Source organism: Gymnoscopelus braueri (genome assembly GCF_963280865.1).
Source record: "Gymnoscopelus braueri genome assembly, chromosome: 20".
Lineage (NCBI taxonomy): Eukaryota > Metazoa > Chordata > Actinopteri > Myctophiformes > Myctophidae > Gymnoscopelus > Gymnoscopelus braueri.
The window spans coordinates 8,558,503-8,573,536 of NC_137622.1; the positions used below are offsets into that span (position 1 = coordinate 8,558,503).

A 15,034-nucleotide genomic window follows, 5' to 3' on the forward strand; every position below is an offset into this window, starting at 1 on the left:
TGTGTGTGTGTGTGTGTGTGTGTGTGTGTGTGTGTGTGTGTGTGTGCGTGTGTGGGGGGGGTCATAGCATGTAAATCACATCGTTACCTGCAGCACCGGCACACTCCGGCTGAAGCACTTGAGGCCTGCGTACGTATGTACGTACGTCTGTAGGAACAAACGTACGTACCGGGTAGGAATGAGAGAGTGCCTCCATGGGCAGCGAGGGAAGCGTGGACACGCAGAGTTATTTACATACAGTCAGACAGACTTCCGGGCATTGTCAGGCTGAGAGCGTTGATGTCAGATCCACTCTTTCCTGTGCAGAGGGGGGAGAGAGAACGCCATGCGATGACAATGGGCCCAAAACAGGACAAAGAGGAAATGTTTAAATTTAGCCCCCCCCCCCCCCACCCCTCCATCCACCACGACGACCAACCATCTTTCACAGCTATGGAACTCTAGTCTGGAGCTGTTTTGGGTTTTCTTTTTCTTTTTTTTGTGAATTCCCTCAGACCCCCCCAGTGCCCCCTCTCCCCATTGTGTGTCTTTTCAATAGAAGGATTGTCACATTCAACACAAATCCCAAAGGAGTTTCCACGCAATTGAGACCACAGAGTTCAGTCAATCACCTCTTTTCACCAGCATGTTCCTTGGAGATGACAAAGTGTCCCCTTCAAATACTACCAATGATGTGTATAATGGAATGGATATGTAAAACAAGAGGTAATTTGAAGACTTGAAATATTTGTGTCATGTTGGTATCTCTGTGTGTGTGTGTGTGTGTGTGTGTGTGTGTGTGTGTGTGTGTGTACACAGTGTACATGTATATGTACAAATTAGTCTGATGTGTGTGTTTAAGTGTTAGTTTACTTTGTAAGCAGGCACAAATGTGCATTTGGTGTGTGTGTGTGTGTGTGTGTGTGTGTGTGTGTATGTATTCCTCTGTATGCGCGCGCTCGTGTGCGTCGCTTCTGGCGTCTGCGTGCGAGCCTTTTATCACAGATGTGTGTCGGTCGGGGCGTCTGCTCGAATACCAAAACGCTCGTCCCAAAACACAGTCGCCCCTGGGGTTTACTGAGTTAACCTCAGTAAACTTAACCTAACCTAATATTCCAAAACGTAACCTCAGTAAAACTATGCCTAAACATAACCTTATTCCTAAACATAACCTCAGTAACACTACACTATGCCTATATAAACATAAGCTTATTCCTAAACGTAACCTCGTAAAACTATGCCTATTAAAGCCTAACCTTATTCCTAAATGTAACCCCAGTAAAACTATATGCCTAAGCCTAACATTATTCCTAAACTTAACCTCAGTAAAACTATGCCTTATATTACCCTAAACGTATTCCTAACTTTATCCTCAGTAAAACGAATACAAGAATACAAGAACCTATAGGGGCGAGTGGTCTACAACAAAAAAAAAGATGGGGGCGAGTTTGTTTTGGGACGAGCGTTCCGGCTACCGTCTGCTCTGCTCGGAGCGGACAGGACAGGACGGGGAGTCAAGAGTTCAGCTCTGCCTCTTTCTGTTCACTCTTCTCTTCTCTTTAACTTTAGTACAGTATCTATGCGGTTGTTGTGGGAGGTTGACGAGGTTGTTTTTTTCAACTCAAACCAAACAAACCATGTGATCCACCAAGAGAGAGGACTCGTCGTTTTCCGCAGCATAACTTTACTGTTACTCATGGATATACACACTTTTTCCCCTGTGAAAGGAGGCGCTTTTATCACTGACTTAACGAGCCGTTACTGCGATGATGTCCTGTTTTTAACGGCCGGCAAGTTTGAAGGAACCGGTAAGTGCTGTGTGTGTGTGTGTGTGTGTGTGTGTGTGTGTGTGTGTGTGTGTGTGTGTGTGTGTGTGTGTGTGTGTGTGTGTGTGTGTGTGTGTGTTTGTTGTCATTTTTACTTCGCAAACAACTTCGCAAACGCAATTTATAATGCTTGGAATAAGATTGAAGATTGTTGTCTAAATCAAAGCAATCATTCGCTACAAAACTTAGTAAGTAGGCTAAAATGTATAAAATGAGAATACCTGTAATGTCAAGTTAACCTCCTCTCAGGTGGATATAGTCATCCTGTTGTTGAACCGGTATTAGCTGGCTGTAATTTGACGATAAGTCATCATAATTATAACACGCTATACTTGGAAACTTAAGCACCCACATAAAAAGTTGAAGACACAAACAAGTCCCAGTATAAAGAAGAACCATTCTAAATTGTAAGTAGCCTATTTGTTTTAGTAGCTTATGATAGGCCAGCCTACTTACTTACCTCATACAGAACAGACTGCATCATGCAAGTTACTGTAGGCTATTTAAAAAGATTAGGTGTGCCGGGTTGTTTGTTTTAAAGGCTAGACTGTAGATATTTATCAACATGGAATCATAATCACGTGGGACCTAGGATACATAAATAATATGGGACCTTGAATAAGCTATTGGAAATATGATTGTAGCCCACCTATTAATAGCCCCCCTCATGTAGTTATTGAGCAGGTGTCCTAATTAAATACCAGACAGTGGCAGACACTGAAGGCCAGACACAGTTCAATCAATAGTAAGTAAGTAGCCTAAGTAAGTAAGTAAGTATTAGTAAGTAAGTAAGTAAGTAAGTAAGTAAGTAAGTAAGTAAGTAAGTATTAGTAAGTAAGTAAGTATTAGTAAGTAAGTAAGTAAGTAAGTAAGTAAGTAAGTAAGTAAGTAAGTAAGTAAGTAAATAAATAAAAGGCTGTGAATCTTGGAGGGTCCAAGATAGTAGGTTATATGACAGTGCAGGTTTGAGTGTAAACAGACTTTAATTCCAACACAACTTGACACCAGCTGATTTCACTAATTATTTCCACCTGTTGTTGATGATGGTGTGTTAATTTACCTGTGATGATGATGCACCACCATGTAAGTAACTTCAAATGTCCCATTGATTCTGACTGGGAGACCTGTGTTGCACTGCTTGGCCCTTCTGTAGTGTCGACTTTCTACAATGTCCTGTAGAGAGTCGACACTATGAAGAAATCACGTTTTTAAAAGTGTTAAAGGAGCATTTCGCCCATTTTCAACCTTATCTTCATGTAATTGGTACTCACCAGACCATTTCTGCTTACTCACTGTGGACAGTTAAGAAACCTTAATGACATCATCTCTCGCCTCCTCAGTTAGAGTAGGGCTTCAACTATTGATAATTTTCTTATGGATTATTATATCGATTTTTGATTAATCGAATGATCGAGAAGCAAAATTTTTTTATTTATAAAAGCAATTATATCAACAAATTAATTAATTTAATTTATTTTATTTTCACCTATAATGACATGCTCCTAATAGGGATCGATTATTAATCAATTAATGTATTAAATGATCGATTATCGATTTAGAATTGATTAAATCGATTTGTTAGATTAACTGTTGCGCCCCTATAGAGGAGCCATTATCTGAGCTGTGATGATGATGATGATGTCACCATCAGAACAGGCCTGAAATACCCCAGACGGCTCTGTAGTGATCGTAACCATGACAACATGGGCTCCCCATGTAAATGGCTGTGGTGTTTGGGGAGGAGTCATCATCTGAATAATTACTTGTGTTAGATGTCATGGGGGGGGGCTGTTTGTGACTGCTGACTCACGTTCGTTAAAAATATGTTCATACTGGAGTCCGTCGCTGCACAAAACAAGACCTCTAATCCCTTCTCATGTGTTCCATTATTTGTTATCTAAGATGAGATAAAGCTTTCCACAAGGGTACATTTGTTTTAATTATATTCACATCCATCTTCTACTACCTGTACTGATACAGCCACCCAATTCCCCCAAAAATATTAAATGGAATGAATTCTGTATTTGTATTTCTAAACCCTGTATGTAATTTTAATTGGATGAATCTGATAAAGCTCAAATGAAAACTAGCCTGACCAGTAACAGTGCTGTCTCATTCCTCTAGGTGTGTGGTGAGTGACAGAGCTATGATGGCCATTGGAGTTGATAGCTGACACTGTGGGATGAGAGGATGGAACAGACAGTCAACGACGTCGCCGAGAGCTGCAACCCCAATGGGTTCGTCAACCGTGTATTCAACGTCTCCCTGGACGTGGAGAATGAAAGTAGTAGCGTGTGCATCCAGGAGATTGACTCTGGTGCCGTGCCTGACCCTGGGGCTGCTGCACCAGGGCCTGGTCAGGGAGAGCAACAAACGGCTCCCCCTCCTCCTCCTCCTCCTTCGACCCCTGGCAAGGACAGAGTGGAGGTCAACCGGAGGCCCCGCGCCACAGGGGGAATCTGGAAGATCCTGACCCGAAGGAGAGCCGCCTCGGAGCTGGAGCGGAGGCCGCACTCCATGATCCTCCCGGGGGAAGCCTCTATCCCCAAACTGTCCTTCGCCGACAAGGTGCGTTCTTTCAAAAAGTTGAAATCCCCCGCCGTGTTCAGGGGGAAGACTGGGAAGCTGTCCAGTACCAAGTCCGGCTGCCCGCTGGCGGACGAGGACTCCTTCTGCCGTGACTTTGGAACGCCGCTGCAGCCCAGCAGGGGCACACTGCTGAGAAACAGAGGCAAGAGGCATTCGTACGCCGGCTACACGGGTGAGTTTGACTGCTCTTTCGAACATATTGACTTGTCCGCAACCTTGGACGGCCAACTGCACGGCCCCTTGGGAGAGGCCGTGACACAGAATGGCTGTGTCAAATCACTAGAGAGGGTTTGCTACACCAAGAGGGGCGTGGGCAACTCATCCAACTGTAACAACTCGGCTGTGGGCTGCGAGGAGCCCTGGGTTAAGGGAAGCCCTGCGGTGCACCACCGCGGGGGGGCCGCCCGGAGAGCCAAGGGGCAAGACGTATGGAGCTACCTGAGGAGGATCTCCCTCCTGGGGAAGGCCCATCCCGTCTACTCGGAGAGGAGCTTTGAATCCGAGCTGCACACTCTCGACAAGACCGTGGACTCAGACTTCGGTTCCGTGGAGTTTGAAACCGCCAAAGACTTTCAGCCGGCGCCGCCCAAACACTCGGACACCAAGGGCCACTTTGGTGGCCTGTTCAGGTTCTTCAACAGCGTGGCGGACACGGCCAGAAAATGGCGGACACCATCCCGATCCTTCTCCCCGCCAGAGGAAGGTGAGAGGTCGCCGCTGGGCTCGCCACAGGCCCCTCGGCGGTCGGCCGTGCACGGCGTGCACAGCGTGTCCCTCACTCTCCACAGTGAAGGTCAGCCAGAGCCTCAACCTGCCCCTTCCATCCCCGTGACCCCTAAACCCTCACACTGCAACACATCCGACACATGCGCTGCTCTGGGGCCCGCCATCGTCCGATCGCCTCCGGTGGTGCTGAAAGCCTTCAGGGCATGTCCCGATTCTCTCGCTGCCAACGGGCTCCGGCGTGTGAGCTCAGAGGCTACGGACAGACTCACGGACGTCGGAGACACTGACCACGGGTCCTTAGCCGGGCCAGAGAACCACACGTCCAACCATCTGGAGACAAAAACAACAACGCTGGAGGCCGAAAGGGAACCGTCGGAGCGTCTCGGCCCAGAGGAAGACGCAGAGGGACACTCAGGAAATGAGCAGGATTCCAGGGATGCCCCACCTGACTCCTATCAGACACGAGAAGACAATGTCCGATCGCAGACAGGAGATGACGAGAGCGTAGCCAATAGTGTTCCAGCGTCAGACTCCACAGAGGAAATATTCAAGGTGAGCATACAACTTTAATAACTCAGTTTAAACAGGTCACAAGTCATCAATGTTATTACCTAGCTATGAATGTGGCAATATTGTATTTATGCATAATCAGTTAATTGTATTTCTATAGTCTCTGTGTGATATTGTAGGGCAGAAACCTTGTAAAGTATGTCCAAAACCGTTACTTTTTCGGAAACCTTTTGTTAATACTTTTCATTGGTTAAATAATTATAAAACCCACAGATAGACGTAGCCACTTTCAACCTGGTGACCCTATTTTGGAACTTGTAGATCAGCTAATTTCACACATTTTGCACGACATTGTCAACTGTACGACAAGTTATAAAATAGTTACAAAATATAAGAGATACAGTTTTTCTGCCCAACTGCGACGATATTCAAAATGAAACTGATATTCAAAATGAAACTGCATTACTGTGTGTGTCAGTAGTCTGTTCTTAACCTGATTCCATTGCAGCCTTCATCATTCAAATCATTTCACCTCACCGACGCCTTGCGTCACGTAACAACCACACACACGATCAACGCCTCATAACTCCTTGTGTAACAAATCATTCACATTAATGCTTCCTAAACCCATCATCAAACAACTAGCATCATGTTAAGATTCCCCCAGTCAGTCCTGTCACTATAGCTAAGCTGTCCTTTTGCCCCACCTGTTGGAGGGAGGAGGTAACAGAGAGAGGGACCTCCATCAAGGATCACAGCAAGTGAACATAACACTACAGGAGTTTGTCCTTTCCTGCCTCAGCCGGAAAGCCTGTTTCCCACAGTGCAGGCCTGTGTGTGTGCGTGTGTGTGTGTGTGTGGGTGTGTGTGTGTGTGTGTGTGTGTGTGTGTGTGTGTGTGTGTGGGCGCGCTCGCGTGCGTGTGTGGCCTCACGACGGCCGCTCCCTCCCTTCTCACTCCAGTTGAGGCATTAGTCATCTCCCCCGTAGCTTCACACCGCCACGAGTCAGGACATGTTAGGCCCTAACCAACGGCCAATAACAAAATGAGATATGACATCTCACTTCTCAGCACGCTGTCATAGGGGTTTCCAATGCAAGGGGGCTGTGGGAACGAGATGCTGGGAGGAGAGGGTGTTAATCTACGCTTATATAGTAATTTAGCTAAAACGACGGCACCGCAGAAATCCCCCTCCCTCATCACTAGCTGTTTACATTACAAACCCCACCTGCCTTCTGTAATTCTTTTTTTTTTGCCTTGCCTGCAAAATAGCCGTTAAGGGAGCGGTCTGGGGGCGTGGCTCGTCACTGATGCTTATGGCAGCATGAAACACAACACATAATTATTAAGGACTGTTTTCAGAGGTGGTACTCAGATCCTTTACTAAAGTAAAAGTACCAATAAAGCAATGTAAAAAATACTCCATTTCAAGTAAAATAAGTAAAAGTATAAAAGTATTAACAGCACAAATACACTTAAAGTATTAAAGTATTAAGTAAAATGACTGGGTTGGTTCCTCTGACTGATATATTATTATGTATTACATCATTGTATTATTAATAACCAAAGCATCAGTGTGTAAGCAGCATGTAACTGTTGTATAGCTGCTGAGGGTGGAGCGTGTTTGAACTACTGTGGTTCTCAACCTAGGGGTCGGGCACCTACCAAAGAGTCACCAGACACATCAGAGGGGTTGTTGTGAGATGATTAATGGAGAAGAAATGAAGAACAAACGTTGGCTTTTACTCTGAACTTTGAATTTTGGTGAAATATTGAATCAATTTGAAATATGACTCCCAACTACGCTACGTTTTGCGAGACGTAAAAGCCAAACATTTGGAAACCACTGGATATGCTGTATTTTAAAATCTTGTTATATTATCAATATAATCAGATATTATCTTCATCTGTAAAGTAACTGCCAAATAAATGTAGTGGTATAGAAAGTACAATATTCCTATATACCTCTGTAGTGGAGTGGAAGTAAAATCTGTATATTATTTATAGTTCGCCCCCACATACATATAAGATGTTTTTGGAAAGGTGTTGTAACCCTGTTTTAACCACAAAATAACCGATCTACAAGCATTGTGAGCTTGTAGATCTGCCATTTTTTGAAAAATCTTGAATACTTCCGGAATTCTTTGAATTTCTTTGAATCAAGATTTTGGGAAAACCTTGCCCTCAAAATAGGGACGCCAGGTTTGAAAGTGGTTAATTTGAGGCGTGTCCATCACAGTTGTGTGAGCAGGTAGCTGGCGGTGTGACGGGCTGTGGCGCCGCGCAGTGGTCCGGCCCCGCCAGGGTCCACTGTAGCTCAGGGAAAAACTCTGCAAACCCCCCCAGACCCCTCCCTCGCCCACACTCTCGTCCTCGGCCGGCCTCGGCCGTGTTGGACCCCTCCTGGACGTCCGTCCCGGGGTCACATCTCTATGGCCAGTGCGCCGAGGGTGGGTCGCTGTGCCGACGGAGACGTAGGCCCACTCCCATGATGCACCTCTCTCCGGGGCAGAGACGGACGGCCGCCCGCCTCCGGCCACGCTCGGTCATAGAGGCCAGCGTCACTATGGAGACGCAAGCCACGGAGCGCCGCTTCAGAGTAAGATGTCAAACACACGAAAATACAGAACAACATGAGCACACAAAACACACACACACACACACACACACACACACACACTCACACTCACACTCACACTCACACTCACACTCACACTCACACTCACACACGCTCAGTTCTACCACAGAAATAGATTCCCAAATATTTGTTCCGCCTGGTGCCGAAATAAATTAAAGTAGGAAGGCTGCATCCCTGACCAGTCGTGATAAATATAGACCTTGCAAGCCCATAATGAATCAACCACACACTGCTGGAGACTTTGAAGACTAACCCAGTATTTATTCACTCACTGCTCCTAAAACAATGCATGCATGCTCTGGCCCATTTATAGAGGCCTGGTCTTCTGGAGTCTGTCTGTCTGTCTGTCTGTCTGTCTGTCTGTCTGTCTGTCTGTCTGTCTGTCTGTCTGTCTGTCTGTCTGTCTGTCTGTCTGTCTGTCTGTCTGTCTGTCTGTCTGTCTGTCTGTCTGTCTGTCTGTCTGTCTGTCTGTCTGTCTGTCTGTCTGTCTGTCTGTCTGTCTGTCTGTCTGTCTGTCTGTCTGTCTGTCTGTCTGTCTGTCTGTCTGTCTGTCTGTCTGTCTGTCTGTCTGTCTGTCTGTCTGTCTGTCTGTCTGTCTGTCTGTCTGTCTGTCTGTCTGTCTGTCTGTCTGTCTGTCTGTCTGTCTGTCTGTCTGTCTGTCTGTCTGTCTGTCTGTCTCTGTCTGTCTGTCTCTCTCCAATTTACCCTCTCTCCTTCTCTCATTCTGTCTCGATTTCTCTTATTATCTATCTCATTCCCCCTCTCCCTTTTCCCCTCTCTCTCCGCCACCCCCCCCCCCCCCTCACCCCAATCTCAATCTCTCTCTCTCTCTCTTTTTCTGGACAATTTTCCGCCTCATCGCTCCCATAAGCTCTGGCTCTCATTGCCCTAACTCAGAGTCAGTTCATTTTGAGTGTGTGAGACCGCCGCGTTTGGCTTGATGTATAGTCTCTCATGGTTAGCTGCGGGGCATGCACACCGACCACTGCACCAGAAGAGACACTTTAATTCACTGAGAAAAGGGGGACAAGGCAGCAGAAAGTGCTGTTTCAATGGTGAAGGGCTGTGTGTGTGGCTGTGTGTGGCTGTGTGTGTGTGTGTGTGTTTGTTTGTGTGTGTGTGCGTGCGTGTGTGCGTGCGTGTGTGTGCATGCGCAATTGCGCATGACCACATCTGCCTTAGTGTGCATTTCGCGCATAAAGTGTGCGACTGTGCATGAGCACGTGTGTGCATCAAAGCGTGTTTCCGTGTGCATGAGTGTGGACTGCCTTTACTTTTTGTGTATTTGTGAGCTTGCACGTGTGTGCCATTTCTGCGTATCTTAGGGCATGTGTGTATATGTGTGCGTTTGTGTATGCACACAAATGCTTATGTGTGTGCTGTGTTTATGTGCGCGTGCGTGTGCATGTATTGATTTAAGTGTGCGGAGTACTAATGGGGTCATTGAGGTCGCTGTGCTGTGGAGGGGGGTATGTCCTAACTGCTTAGTCTGCCTCCAGGCCCTGTCTCGCCCGTCGGGGGTCTCGCCGCTAGAGCCCCCACTGAGGGCATCTCTGCAACGATGCCGCTCCCTCCCTCTGGCCCCCAGCACACTCACCGCCCTGGCAATGCTGCTGCAACCCACAGGTACTGTACTTCATCATGTGTGTGTGTGTGTGTGTGTGTGTGTGTGTGTGTGTGTGTTTGCTTTGATACATATCCCTAGCACATATTTTACAGGTTATTGCATCACTTTACGAACTTATCTCATTCTGTTTGACCTTCACAAAGAGAGGAATGAAAAATAAGAACAGAGTAGAGGCTTTAACTCATTGGCCGCCATTATCGCATTAACGCGATCTAATAAATAGCGCGCTTGGCCGCCAGGATCGCATTAATGCGATCTAACGTCTTTATTGATCTTTATGCTCTGATCACGCTATTCTGTTATGAATCAGGCTAAGTTTCGGGTTCCACTTACTTCAACCACCACTGCATCCGGTTCCATGACTTGGGTTCCGTTTTCGGTTTTACATTTTTCCCCCCAGTCATTTTCGACCATAATAGGGAAACAAACGGTTTTTCACACGCTATGAAAAGCGATCGGAGACCTCCCCTCCTATAATCTATGGTCTGGGTGACGAACAGTCATCCCCGTTGTGTATCACAAAGTAATTTTCGCCGATAACAGAATCTGAGACATTTCACTTCCGGTTCATGTGTTTCACTGTGTGAGTGGGTCTGGGAGGGGGCGAGTGTGATCGAGAGGCGATCAAGCTTGGTATGTGCTGCTCTCTGGTGGTGGAACGATCAAAACGATTCTAGTGTCAAGGTAGTTAAATAACAAAATAACGAAACAAAAAAACACGAAAATCGCTGGCAAGGGCTGCTATGAACGAGGTTTTAACTCTGGCAGTCAATGAGTTAAAGACTTGGTCTTTGTAGTTGGCATGTAATGATTCACTCAACCCACAATACGATTCGAAACACAAAACTATTTTCCAGACAAATATTATTTCTCTTACACAAATCCAATATTTTCTTCTCTTTTAAATTTTTTTTTTCACAATACTGTGTCTTCTCTTATCCTCTTTTCAATACAGTAGTACGCCTTCAATACAAGGCTTAGCACTTGCCCTATGAAAAAAAGAGTCTGCACACTGGTAAAGTTGCAAAAAGCTCCACTTGGTAATTTATTGCTCGTCAACGTTTCGGCCTGTTCAGACCTTCATCAGGACATATGTCTTTACCAGTGTGCAGACTCTATTTTTTTTTCATGATACTTTGTTTGTCTTGCACCTGGGCCACGGATGTGCGTGCACTACCTTTTTCATACGTTAGCACTTGCCCTAGCCTTGATGACCTTGCAGGCTTATGCAAAGGCTAAAATGTAACTTAGATAGCATGTTATGTAGACAGATGCCAGGTCATTGTTGACCTGGAATCCTATAGTGTGTATAGTTTCAATGTACAGGCTGATGATAGGTTCTTGGTTTACGTATGTATTAGTTATTATTAGATTATTGGTTTACTTATGTATTACTTTATTATTAGATTACTATTTCTATGCATTTGATGTATTATCTTGTGTTGTCCTTGCTTAGTGTAAATACCTCTGGATTAAGAATGCCTATATTGTAAATTGTAGTAGCAAATGACTGATTTTTTTTTTTATCAATTCTCTTACAAAGACCCTGTATTTTCTTCTCTTTTTTTACACGGCCTCTGCTGTTTGTATCGCGATACATTTTGTATTAAACCGATTTAAATTGTCACCAGTTTGAATCGATTTTAATCGATTTACTATAAATCGTTACATGTCTACTCGGTAGTGCAGGCAGGAGAGAGAGACTCGGTCGGAGAGACAGACAGTAGGAAAGCTGAAAAAGACAGTGAAAGAGAGACAGATTTGAGGAAAGCTGAGAGTGTCACAGTGTAAGAGAGACAGACAGTAGGAAAGCTGAGAGGGACACAGTGTAGGAGAGACAGACAGTAGGAAAGCTGAGAGAGATATAGTGCAAGAGAGACAGATTGTAAAAAAGCTGAGAGAGACACAGTGTAGGACAGTAGGAAAGCTGGGAGGGACACAGTAGGAGGGGCAGACAGTAGGAAAGCTGAGAGAGAGAGACAGTGTCGGAGAGGCAGACAGACCAGCAAGGTCACGTGACTCAGAGGTCCCACAAGAGATAGAGATAGATAAGTGTCTTAAGCTACCCGCCATGGACAGGAAAACTGTAGTTATCTCCACTAGGACATCATGCATTAGCCCCTGTGTGTGTGTGTGTGTGTGTGTGTGTGTGTGTGTGTGTGTGTGTGTGTGTGTGTGTGTGTGTGTGTGTGTGTGTGTGTGTGTGTGTCTGTGTGTGTCTGTGTGGCTGAGTGTGTGTGTGGCTGAGTGTGTGTGTGGCTGTGTGTGGCTGTGTGCGGCTGTGTGCGTGCGCGTGCGCTAATGCATGATCTCACCAGGAGATCATGCATTAGCCCCTGTATATGTGTGCTTGCATGTGTGTGTGTCTGTCCACAGTTAATCCTGCATATGTCGCAATGCGACATGTTGTGCGCGCGCTTCATCGTACAGTAAAGTATTTAGAGTTTAAGTGGTTAAGGCCAAAGTAGACCAAGCTCCTTCTTCTTTTGTGTATCATCCTCAAATGTCCAACTCAGTGTGTAGCAACGCCCTTGTCTCGGATCCCACTTGGAAGGGCCACCAACAGTGGGCGATAGTTGTATATAGTTCATAGTTAACTCTCTCAGTGCCACGCCCCGAGATATCCCCAGTTTTTCCCGAGTACCCTCCGTGCCAGCACGAGAAATCCCGAGTTTTTACTTTTGACTGTGGTCGCGCTATTCTGTTTATTTTTCATGATCACTTTCGCTTCCTGACTCCTTCAGACTCATTGGGTTCCGGTTTCATGACGCAGATTCCGTTTCCGGTTCTCATTTTTTTCCCGCGGTCATTTTCGGCCAGAATAGGGAAAGTCACGGTTTTTCACACGGTATAAAAAGCGAACGGAGAGGTCCACGTCTACTCTCTTTGGTCTGGGTGACGATCAGTCATCGTAGTCGTGTATCGCATCGTAATTTAGCCCGTAATTTAGCCCCCCACGATTGTCGAAAATGTCAACATCCGGTTATGACCGGATATGACGTGAGCCTGTTTGGGAGGGGGCGAGTGAGCCAGCGAGGTCATCAATGTGTCGATTTGTTGCTCTCTACTGGTAGAACTGTATTATGGGTTTAAAAACCCAATCAGATCATTTATTTGAATGAAAAATTACAAAATTACAAAATAAAAAAAAACGCAAATTGCTGGCACTGGGGGAGTACTTTATGAAAATACTCTTGGCACTGAAAGAGTTAAAGAGAAATTGGCATAATGACTAAAACTTATGAGAATAAATACATCAATTCATATTCCCTCTACAGATCGCCCTCTCTGCACCAATTGGTGTTCTCATTTACAAGCAGATTAGTTCTCAAGCGCCAATATTTTTTTTTTGGCTCGGGCTCCCGATCTCTCCTGTGAGGTCCGACTTGTACCTGACCCCTCTACTCATATGAAATTATTTCAGCTAGCCTCAAAGAATATTTAACGTAATATGTGCAATAATTATTCATATCTATGATTGATTGTCTGTCTGTCTGTCATTCTGTCTGTCTGTCTGTCATTTTGTCTGTGTGTCATCCTGTCTGTCTGTCTGTCCATCCTACAGAAGTGGGCCAGTCGTCGTCGGTGCGTCTGCGGTCTGGAGACTCTGGGCGTTGCAGGAAGAGGCTGCTACGACCTGGATCAGAGCCGCTGCAAGTTAATGTAGTGAGTGACATGCACGCACGCACGCACGCACGCACGCACACAGTCATGCGCAAGTCTGCATGCACACACACACAAAAACCCATAAATGCATATTGATCTAATATGGTCACAGCTCTCTTTCTGTCAGGATTTCATGGCTCTTAACCTGATTGATGTGTGAAAGTACCTATATATTGCCCCCCCACACACACATGGGAACAATGGGATAGTCTGCTTCATGGACAGCAGTCTAGGCTTGAGATAATGGAATTTTTAATTGAATAGGACTCTTGACTTCTCTAAATAAGCCCTTATTCAGTCGAGGGCTGATAGAAGGCTGCAGATCTGACATGGAATAGCAATTGAGCTGGTGCACAAAGATGGATTTTGGATTAAAGCGACATTGGTAGAACCTTGAGTTATATAGCCACCTGGTCATCTTTATCTGTTGTTTCTGTGCTCTGTGAGCGAGAAACCGGCAGTAGCGGTTCCATTCACTGTCATTGTATGGCAAAACATCGTCTCAAATGTATAAACTAGTTGCACTTATTTGTGGGAAATTTAAATGGCTGTAGTCATGTTATATTACCCTTGACGGAAGTTCTCTAGTACCACAGAAATCAATAGGTCACCAATATCAGTGTAACTGGAGTGACGCTGCCGAACCCAAGTTATAAAGTTTTGGGTCTGAGAGTCTAAATCTCATAAAATGGTCCGTGGCTCAAAAGCCGAATAAATAATGGACCTTGATACTGTATGAAAAGGGTTGAAAACCACAGTCTTAGACAAATGAAGAACAGAAAAAGTTACAGCAACATCTAAAACAGATGCAAAGAAGCCAATCTGATGATGAAGGTGCTGTTGACTTGTACATTGTCACTGATTCAGAACCTGGCGTTTAATGACAAATTTCCCTATTGAATCAGTTGGAAGACTGGAGTCGCTTCATCTGACACCTGTACGATAATGCCAGCGGGCTTGGGCGTCTGTGTGCGTGTGTGTGTGTGTTTGTTCAGGGTGGGGTTGGGGGGGTGATTATAACTTCTCATCTAAACAGCATTTGTGAGCCACAGCGCCTTGTTGCCATGACACTGGCTGGCTCCTGTTCGTCTTTTAGTTTCTATCTTTAGGCCTCCTTTTAAGTGTGAGCTAAATAGGGATCGTGTGTGGGTGAGGGAGAGAGAGAGAAAACAGAGAGAAAGAGACTCCCATTGTACGTGCATTTGTGTGTTGCTGTGGCACTCCCTGGGGGTGGGGGTGGGGGTACCTTCCAGTGTGAAATTCGGCCAAATGAGTTGGAAAGGCGTGTATTTGTGTGTGTGTGTGTGTGTGTGTGTACTTCTGTTACTACACTGTTGAGGGCCAAATGTCCCCACACAAGTATAGTAGAATTCGAGAAATATACATATTCCTGGTCCTCATCAAACAGAAAAATATTCAGGTTGGTTGGGGTTATGATTAGGATTAGGCAAAAGCCTAATCCTAATCAATGAG

General features: G+C 45.5%; 1 protein-coding gene across 5 annotated transcripts in view; it reads left to right on the forward strand.

The window, feature by feature from the left end:
- Positions 1 to 1,476: 1,476 nt before the first annotated feature.
- Positions 1,477 to 15,034, forward strand: part of LOC308075810 (rho guanine nucleotide exchange factor 9-like) — an 82,154-nt gene continuing 68,596 nt past the window's right edge. For 3 of the 5 annotated variants that reach the window (XM_080415772.1, XM_080415774.1, XM_080415775.1), the window contains exons 1-5: positions 1,477 to 1,787; positions 3,930 to 5,672; positions 7,870 to 8,229; positions 9,768 to 9,894; positions 13,461 to 13,561. In XM_080415772.1, the coding sequence (XP_080271898.1) occupies positions 3,996 to 5,672; positions 7,870 to 8,229; positions 9,768 to 9,894; positions 13,461 to 13,561 (2,265 nt within the window). In that variant the 5' untranslated portion in view covers positions 1,477 to 1,787; positions 3,930 to 3,995. The remainder of the gene's footprint in view (positions 1,788 to 3,929; positions 5,673 to 7,869; positions 8,230 to 9,767; positions 9,895 to 13,460; positions 13,562 to 15,034) is intronic. The other 2 variants (XM_080415773.1, XM_080415776.1) reach the window with 2 other exon arrangements.